Genomic DNA, 9,959 nt, shown 5'->3' with positions numbered 1-9,959 from the left:
CCTTATATACTTTCAGATGATGAACTTGCTTCATTTAACCCAGACAGTCTACTAGAGCAGCTTTACTAATGCCACTGTTATCACTCCTTCTCAGAGCGATGGAGAACGTTACCACAGTGAATGAGTTTCTCCTGCTGGAACTGACCTCCACTCAGGAGCTGCAGCCTGTTCTCTTTATGACCCTGCTGATTATATACATGATCGATCTGTTTGGAAACGGGTCCATATTAGTGGTTGTCATCTCGGAGCCAAGACTCTACTCCCCTATGTATTTTTTCCTGGGAAATCTTTCTTGTCTGGATATCTGCTATTCTTCAGTGACACTGCCCATACTAATGGCAAACCTCCTCTCTGCTCACAAGGCCGTATCTTTCCTGGGCTGCATCACTCAGCTACACTTCTTCCACTTTCTGGGCTGCACTGAGTCCATCTTGCTGGCCATGATGGGTTTTGACCGCTTTGTGGCCATCTGTTATCCACTTCGCTACACTGTTATCATGAACCTCAAGGTGTGTATTCTCTTGGCAACTGTGTCCTGGATCACCAGCTTCTTCTATGCTCTGATGCATTCTGTCATGACTGCACATCTGAACTTTTGCCACTCTCTGAAACTCAACTACTTCTTCTGCGATGTGAAGCCCCTCTTAGAGTTGGCTTGTGGTGACATTCGGCTCAATCAGTGGCTCATTTTTATTGTCACTGGCAGCTTATCTATGGCAGCTTGCTTTCTCACTTTCCTCTCCTACTTGTATATTATCAGCTTCCTTCTGTTCAAGAACCGGACCTGCTGTGGGCTCCACAAGGCTCTGTCCACATGTGCCTCCCATTTCATGGTCATATCTCTGTTTTATGGAACTGTGGGGCTCACCTACATCCCCCCTGCCTCTGCCACCTCTGTATCACAGGGACGGTATGTGGCTGTCATACACACCACTGTCACCTCACTGCTGAATCCACTGATATACACCCTTAGGAATAAGGAAGTGAAGTTGGCTCTGAGCAGAGTGTTTGGGAGGAAACTGAAGCTGCCTAAAGAAAATCATTGGCAGCACTAGAAAAAAAAATCAAAACTCCATTTTATGTTTATGACATTTATTTCCCATTTTAATACTTTTGATACATTTCTTGAATTTTCTTTTCCTATCAGAAATTTGTTCCATTAATAACTGTGTTCTTCGCATATATGATTCCAATTACTCTTCATTAGTCATTCATTCACTTGAAATATATTTTTGAGCAAGCAGTGTTCAATTTGCAGAGGATAGTACCTTGGAAAAGATCCATGAGTACCTGACATGAGGACATGGATCTTCTTCATTTGAAAAGGTTTGTAAGTACAAGATGAACAAGTTAATGTATATGTTTTTCAGAAGATAAAACACAGAATGAGCAAGAATAAGCATGTGCCAGTGGGCACTCTTTTGTAAGATTGGGTCTATGAAATCTTCTTTAAGAAATGACATTTGAGCAGAATGCCAAAGGAAGTAGGGAAGTGAGTCATGCAAGTATGTGACAGTGAAGCTTTTTATGTAGAAATGACAGAGAATGAAAGAGTATTGGTATAGAGTGTTGTTCCAGTAAGATGTGCCTGGAGCTCAGTGAGTAATGAAGCGGGTGGCAGGAGATAAGGGCAGAAAGTTGATGATAGTCATTCATGGGCATTCTGTTGTTTGGTTGAATGCTTTCAGCACTTACTCTGGGTGATTAGTATGATAGGGGGCATTTGAGGGAAGAACTGACTTGACTTCTGTGGTGAAAGAATCACAATGTTACTGGGTTGAGAACAGAGAGTAGGGGAGCAAGGATGAAGTTAGGATTTCCTTATAATCTTTTGGATGAGAATTGATGGGAGCCTAGACAAGGGTAATAATGGTGGGGATAGGAGAAGCAGTTAGATTCTGGATTTATTTTGAACACTGAACTTTCATTATTTACTAATAGCTGTGTGGTAGGAAGATGAGAGGCATCGAGGATGATCATTAATTTTTATGCACTTATGTTAACACCAAGATATGTCGATAGTGTAGAAAAATCAGGCTATGAACAGAGAAGGGTGTGATTAAGATTTTGATTTGTTTTTCTCACCATAATAATGTTTTTTTAAATTTATTTTTTATTTTACTTTACAATTCTGTATTGGTTTTGCCATACATTGACATGAATCCACCACGGGTGTACATGCGTTCCCAAACCTGAACCCCCCTCCCACCCCCCCTCCCCACAACATCTCTCTGGGTCATCCCCGCGTACCAGCCCCAAGCGTGCCATATCCTGCATCGGACATAGACTGGCAATTCGATTCTTACATGATATTATACATGTTTCAATGCCATTCTCCCAAATCATCTCACCCTCTCCCTCTCCCTCTGAGTCCAAAAGTCCGCTATACACATCTGTGTCTTTTGTTTTGATTGAGTTCTCCTTCCTATTAATCAGGCTTCCCTGATAGCTCAAGACAGTAAGCAATCTGCCTGCAATGAGCGAGACCCGGATCTGATCCCTGGGTCAGGAAGATCCGCTGGAGAAGGGAATGGCTACCTACTCCAGTATTCTTGCCTGGAGAGTTCCATGGGCAGAGGAGCCTGGTGAGCTACAGTCCATAGGTTTACAAAGAGTGAGACACAACTGAAATGACTTAGCAGGGCACACACACACACAAAATTGCCACAAAGGTACAACAGTTTAAGTGTGGTGGTCCACAAGATCTTAGTGATATAAAAATAATCATTAATGTTAAGATAAAGGAAAAATTCTCAAGTATTCTCTTTTGATTTCTTTTCAGAACATGCCAATACAGGCAGACCTCAGAGATACTGTGGGTTTCCAGACCACCACCATAAAGATAATATGACAATAAAGCAAGTCACATGAATACTTGGTTCCCAGTGTGTGTAAAAGTTATATGTACACTCTACTGTAATCTATTAAGTGTACAATAGTATTATGCCTAAAAAACATGTATGTACCTTAATTAAAAATACTTTATTGCTAAAAAAAATGCTAACTATAATCTGAACTCTTCAGTGAGCTGTAGTAATAGCAACAAAGATCACTGATCACAGGTCACCATAAGAAATATAAAGTACTGGAAAATTTTGAAATACTGTGAGAATTACCAATATGTGACAGGTGATTCAAATGCCTTTGGGAAAATGGAGCTGACAGGCTTGCTTAGTTAGACCTTGTGCCAGGTTGTCACAGACCTTCAAGTTTGTAACAACATTACAATTTTGTAACAACAACAAAAAAACACAGTATCCATGGAGTGCAATAAAATAAAACAATAAATCAAAGTATGTAGGTATCTCAAGTAGAAAAATGGTAAAAAATGCTGGATCTCTTTCCTATACTGCCCTTTTGGATCTTGGTCCTGAAAATCCTCAGCCTTGTTAGCTCTCTGGCTCCTTCAGAAGGATTTTTAATACATTGATCAACCTTTTGTTTCCAACCTGAGGGTTATATAAAATAGCGCAACCTACTGTTGCCAAAAGTTTAAGTTTAGCTGTAGCATTTTTTAAAATTAATTAATTAATTTTAATTGGATGCTAATTACTTTACAATATTGTAGTAGCTTTTGCCATGCATTGACATGAATCAGCCATGAGTGTTCGTGTGTCCCCCATCCTGAACCCCTCTCCTACCTCCCTCCCCATCCCATCCCTCAGGGTCATCTCAGTGCATTGGCCCTGAGTGCCCTGTCTCATGCATCGAAACTGGGCTGTAGCATTTTTGATCCCACTTTAGAAGTGAGGTGATTTCTCCCTTTGTAAAACAGCTGAGATGTGCAGCTCTAGATCTGTTCTCACAGCTTTAATAACAGACTATTTCCTTCAAATATGCAGAATTATTCTCTACATCACCACCCCCAACTGGAAATAACTTCTGTCTAATTCAGCTTACTTCTTTTAGTCCACACTGACTGCTCTGCTCTAGGAACCAAATAAGGTCAAGAAATTTTCCTGCTGCTGTCTGGTTCATATCTTAACCTGTACTACTTACTTTATTTTTTTTATTTTTTAATTTTTATTATTATTATTTTTTAAATTTATTTTTTATTTTACTTTACAATTCTGTATTACTTTAAAAAGAGAAATTTGGCAGCTTTTTCTTAACTTTGCAGAAAGGGACTTCCTTTCTTAACATCTTCCTACTCCCTTCTCTTGCCTCCATTGTTTCCTGAATATTTATTTCTATTTTATTGTTTTGGGATTCAGACTTTTTCTAATATTAGTTTTGAAATAAAGTTTGGATTTATGCTTCTTTCTCTCCTTATTTCTTTCAGGAAAGTTTTTAGAAGATAAGAGAGAAACACTACGATTAATCCAACCATATTATTAACACTGTTATTTTTTTTTTTTTTCTCTCGGAGAAGGAGTAAACTGCAGCTCCTTAACACTGTTATTAACACTGACTTAATAACAGCTATATTGGCACTGGATGTTTTATTTGTAGATTTAAATGATTTATATAATAATTTTCATGGCTGAATTTCTGTGAATCTCTTCACCAAGAAAGCTGGCTGAAATTTGTGTGGTAGCAAAATAAATGCAGAATGATTAGAAAAAAATTAATCACTTGATATTATTGTCAATTGATTACTGTGTCTATGATGACATTTTACAGAAAGAGATAAAAAGCAAAACTTTTAAGGTCTTTCCTGGTGGCTCAGAGAAAAAGAATCTGCTTGCCAGTGCAGGAGACACAGATTCAATCCCCAATCCAGGAAAATCCAAATGCTCAGAGCAAGTAATCCCAGGCACACAACTACTGAGCTCTGCTCTAGAGCCCAAGAACCACAACTACTGAGTGCAAGTGCTGAAACTAGTGAAGCTCAAGTGTGGTAGAGCTATTGCTTCACCATAAGAGAAGCTACTGCAATGAGGAAACCCATGTACCGCAACTAGAGAGTGGGCCCCACTCATTGCAACTAGAGAAAATCTCATGCAGCAGTGAAGACCCAAGGCAGACAAAATAAATAAATAAATAAATAAATAAATTTTAAAAAGTAAAACTTTTAGATATTATGGTCTTTTTTTTGAACAATTGCTTCTCTTATTTCTCTAATTGTATGCTATTTAAATTTATGTAGTTATGTAATGAAATTCACATTAACATCATTTAAATACAACAATAAAAACAACAGCAATAATAAAAAATTTCAACATTATCCAGTTATAAGGATTTAATATTATGGAAAATTATAATGGTAGTACTATTTTGTGGAAAATGATAATAATGGTATTTTTCTCCAGGCAACAGTACTGGATTGGGGGTGCCATTACCTTCTCTGAGACAATTTTACAATATACCTTAATTACTAGTAAGATACCTAAAATCCCCAAAGTCTTCATCAGTGCTATTTGGGGAAAAGTAATTGGATTATCAGTATGCTGTGTGTGCTTTTTTAAAGAAATCATATAAACAGGAGGGTTTATAAAGAAGAGGGTTCCTGGTGTTGGGTATGTGTGTTGGACGAGAACAGCAGATTCCAGCCACTCTTCTAGTGGTTCCAAACTTAAGTGGGCACAGATGGTAACACTACAGGAGAAAATTTCACTCCTGTTCACATAATAAGATGAGGGAGAGGCTATTATTTCTTTATAAGGTTAACATTTTTCTTCATGACAACTCCTGGTTGAACCTATACCACAGCAAATCAAATTAAACCAAACTGGGTAAGTGGGGCAAAAATAAGTTGTCTTGAAAAAACAAAGAGACTTCCTATGAGTTTTCTGCAAAGGGAAATCAGCTAAATTAATTCCTCATGAAAGGAGACTAGAAAGATTGATTTAACAATGAACAAATATGTGTTGTGTGCCAGGTACTGTTATAGATGTTCAGAAGACATCATTAAGAGACGATACACTGACTTTGTAAAGATTATATCCAACTAGGGGAGCAGGTAATACACAATAAAGAGAATAAATAAATAACTGATATGGGATTTCAGAAGGTGTTATGTGTCATGGGGAAATGAAAGGAGAGTGAAGGGGGTATGGAGTGTATGAGGGCCCCAATAGAATGATCGGAGTGGGTCTCATTGAATAAATACCATTTGAGGTAAGGTTAAAATGAAGTTAGGGCTTTTGTCAGACAGCTAATCAGAGGGAAGAGCAAAGGGGAAGAGCAAAGAGGCCAGTGTGACTTGACTGATTGAACTCAGGGGAGAAAGGGAGGAAATTAGGCTGGAAGAGTAAAAAGAAAAAGACATTACAGAGCTTGTAGTCTTTCTTAGAATTTGAGTTTATGGAGAATTTCCTGGTGGTCCAGCGGTTAGAACTCCACACTTTCACGCCAAGTGTCCAGGTTCCATCTCTGGTTGGGGGACTAAGATCACACAAGCTGTGTGGTGTGGCAATGAATAAATAAGTTTGAATTTACAATCTGAGCTGACGTGTGTCAGAAGGGTTATAAGAAAAAGCATGATGATGGGAGGTGATTTACGGGTAAGGTTAGAAGCAAGAAGCTGTTAAAATAATACTACAACTGTTAATAATAATAACTGAGACATGACATGGACTCACTTGATAGCTAGAGAAGTGAAAATAAGTGGAGGATTCTGTGCATATGTGTTTCATAACTGATCCAACAACTAGAGTTCAGGGGAATATTGAAGTAAAGGTCTAATGAGGTAGGTTGAAGAGAGACAGGAAAGAATAAGAGTGGAGACCAATTTAAACATTGTTTGTGAGAAACTTTGATGTAAAGATCAGAGAAAATGGACAGTGAAGAAAAACAGAGAGAAAGGAAGACTTTAAAAATTTTTTATGATAAAAGAAATAATAGCCTGTTCCTTTGCTGAAGAGAATGTTACATTAGAGAAAGGAAAAAAATTATGGAAGAGAGAATGGCATTGTGGGAGTGTGCACCTGATTAAGCAAATGGGTATCATTGAAAGCACAAGTAAGAGCTTTGGCTTTAAAAAGGCACAGATTGGACAGGGAGAAAGGCTCATGAGGGAGAAGATATCTGTGTGATTCACATTGTTATATGACAGAAACTAACGTACTATTGGGAAAGGCAATGGCACCCCACTCCAGTACTCTTGCCTGGAAAATCCCATGGACAGAGGAGCCTGGTAGGCTGCAGTCCATGGGGTCACTAAGAGTCAGGCACGACTTAGTGACTTCACTTTCACTTTTCACTTTCATGCATTGGAGAAGGCAATGGCACCCCACTCCAGTACTCTTGCCTGGAAAATCCATGGATGGAGGACCCTGGTAAGTTGCTGTCTATGGGGTCGCACAGAGTCGGACACGACTGAAGTGATTTAGCAGCAGGAGCAGCAACACACCATTATAAAGCAATTATCCTCAAGTAAAAATAAATTAAAAAGAACGTACAATCACTTTCTAATAATATAGACACAAATGATAGTGAGTCTGGAATTTCTTTTCAATTGCTTCAAATTTCTTATAGACAAGGAAGCAAGGTCAGCATTGGACAGTCAATATGGAGAAGAAGGTTGGCTGGAGGTTTGAAATGGTTATCAAAGAGTGTGTGAGGGTGAATGGACTTGACAGTTGTAAATAAGTCCTTGAATACATTGTAACTTTATCAAATAGAAGTTTAATTTCAGCTATGGTGTGAATTTCAAATATAGTTGAATTTCAGCAAGTATTTAGCAAAAATCAATATTAGCATTCTGTGAATGTCAATTCAACAAAGAAATCTCTTGCATCATTGATGAATTCCATTAGGGTTTGATATGTTTATGTTAATAACTAAGACAAAAGTGAATCAAGGAAGTTATATGCCTGGATTTCTCTCATTGGTCAGTGATATTAGTTTCCCTGAAGTACAAAACTTTTGAATACCGGAAGAAATGTTCCTCCATTTTTGTGTTATTCACAATATAATGGCTACAAGTATGACACATTTTTAAGTTTAATCTGCATCATTTCCACCACTTTCTTAAGCCTAGACAATCAAAAAACCATAAACCACACTTAAATTTGTAGAATTTACCAATTCCTTGGCATAAATACTTCCACCATGATCAACCGCAAGCTGTTAATGTGGTTCGCTGAACGTGAATTTGGGAATAAATGAACAGGTCATTTTATGGCATCTCCAACATACAGATACAATAAAAGTGATAAACTCTAAAATGCAGATAATAGGAATATCTAAAATGATTAGGGAGTGATGTTTTGTCTAATTTTGTTGTTTAGTCGCTAAGTTGTGTCTAACTCTTTGTGACCCCATGGACTGCAGCACATCAGGTTTCTGTCCTTCACTGTCTCCTGGAGTTTGCTCAAATTCATGTCTAATGAGTTGGCGATGCTGTCTAATAATTTCATCCTCTGGCACCTGCTTCTTCTTTTGCTTTCAATCTTCCCCAGCATCAGGGTCTTTTCCATTGAGTTGGCTCTTCACATCAGGCGGCTAAAGTACTGGAGCTTCAGCTTTAGCATCAGTCCTTTCAACGAAATCCAGGGTTGATTTTCTTTAGGATCTTGCTGTTTGAAGAGTCATCTCTAGCACTATAATTCAAAAGCAGCAGTTCTTTGGTGCTTAGCATTCTTTATGGTCCAACTCTCACATCCATTATTACTAAAATGTCTGTCAGAGATTAAACCAATTGACAGTCGCGCTCTGGGGAGGAGGGGGATGCTGCAAACAAATAGCATTGTCGTGGGCACACAGTGTCTCAGCCCTGCTGGACCTGTCCCTTCTCATGGCGCACAAACCGCTCCGGCTCTACGGTGCTCAGCTGGGAACCGTCTGAGGCCGGCCCTAGGCTGCGTGCACCTCCCCGGTCTAAGCCGCTCAGGTTTGGCGCTCAGGTAGCCCTCAGAGGCACAGATTCGGTTGGGACTGCGTTTTGTGCCCTTCCCAGGTCCGAGTAGTTCAGGAGTTTGGCGAGCGCGGTCGCTGCGACTAGTCGCCTTTTCTGGAAATAAAAGCAAAAATAAATAAATGGGACCTAATTAAAATTAAAAGCTTCTGCACAACAAAGGAAAATATAAGCAAAGTGAAAAGACAGCCTTCCGAGTGGGAGAAAATAATAGCAAATGAAGCAACTGACAAACAACTAATCTCAAAAATATACAAGCAACTCCTGCAGCTCAATTCCAGAAAAATAAATGACCCAATCAAAAAATGGGCCAAAGAACTAAATAGACATTTCTCCAAAGAAGACATACGGATGGCTAACAAACACATAAAAAGATGCTCAACATCACTCATTATTAGAGAACTGCAAATCAAGACCACAATGAGGTACCACTTCACACCAGTCAGAATGTCTGCGATCCAAAAATCTGCAAGCAATAAATGCTGGAGAGGGTGTGGAGAGAAGGGAACCCTCCTACACTGTTGGTGGGAATGCAAACTAGTACAGCCACTATGGAGAACAGTGTGGAGATTCCTTAAAAAATTGCAAATAGAACTGCCTTATGACCCAGCAATCCCACTGCTGGGCATACACACGGAGGAAACCAGAATTGAAAGAGACACATGTACCCCAATGTTCATCGCAGCACTGTTTATAATAGCCAGGACATGGAAACAACCTAGATGTCCATCAGCAGATGAATGGATAAGAAAGCTGTGGTACATATACACAATGGAGTATTACTCAGCCGTTAAAAAGAATACATTTGAATCAGTTCTGATGAGATGGATGAAACTGGAGCCGATTATACAGAGTGAAGTAAGCCAGAAAGAAAAACACCAATACAGTATACTAACACATATATATGGAATTTAGAAAGATGGCATTGATGACCCTGTATGCAGGACAGCATAAAAGACACAGATGTGTATAGCGGACTTTTGGACTCAGAGGGAGAGGGAGAGGGTGAGATGATTTGGGAGAATGGCATTGAAACATGTATAATATCATGTAAGAATCGAATTGCCAGTCTATGTCCGATGCAGGATACGGCACCCTTGGGGCTGGTACATGGGGATGACCCAGAGAGATGTTGTGGGGAGGGGGGTGGGAGGGGGGT

At 39.2% G+C, this 9,959-nt stretch overlaps 1 protein-coding gene across 1 annotated transcript; it reads left to right on the top strand.

The window, feature by feature from the left end:
• Positions 1–98: 98 nt before the first annotated feature.
• On the top strand, positions 99–1,055 carry LOC120859284 (olfactory receptor 12D3-like). Its single transcript, XM_040235438.1, has one exon. It carries the CDS (start codon positions 99–101, stop codon positions 1,053–1,055), a length of 957 nt encoding a protein of 318 aa, XP_040091372.1.
• Positions 1,056–9,959: the final 8,904 nt, after the last annotated feature.

This window comes from Oryx dammah, unplaced genomic scaffold, assembly GCF_014754425.2.
Source record: "Oryx dammah isolate SB20612 unplaced genomic scaffold, SCBI_Odam_1.1 HiC_scaffold_440, whole genome shotgun sequence".
Lineage (NCBI taxonomy): Eukaryota > Metazoa > Chordata > Mammalia > Artiodactyla > Bovidae > Oryx > Oryx dammah.
This window is presented reverse-complemented; position numbering and strand designations above follow the sequence as displayed.

Bases quoted from the DNA above. Each gene is read 5' to 3' on its own strand.
- LOC120859284 (XM_040235438.1), top strand. From the start codon at position 99: ATGGAGAACGTTACCACAGTGAATGAGTTTCTCCTGCTGGAACTGACC.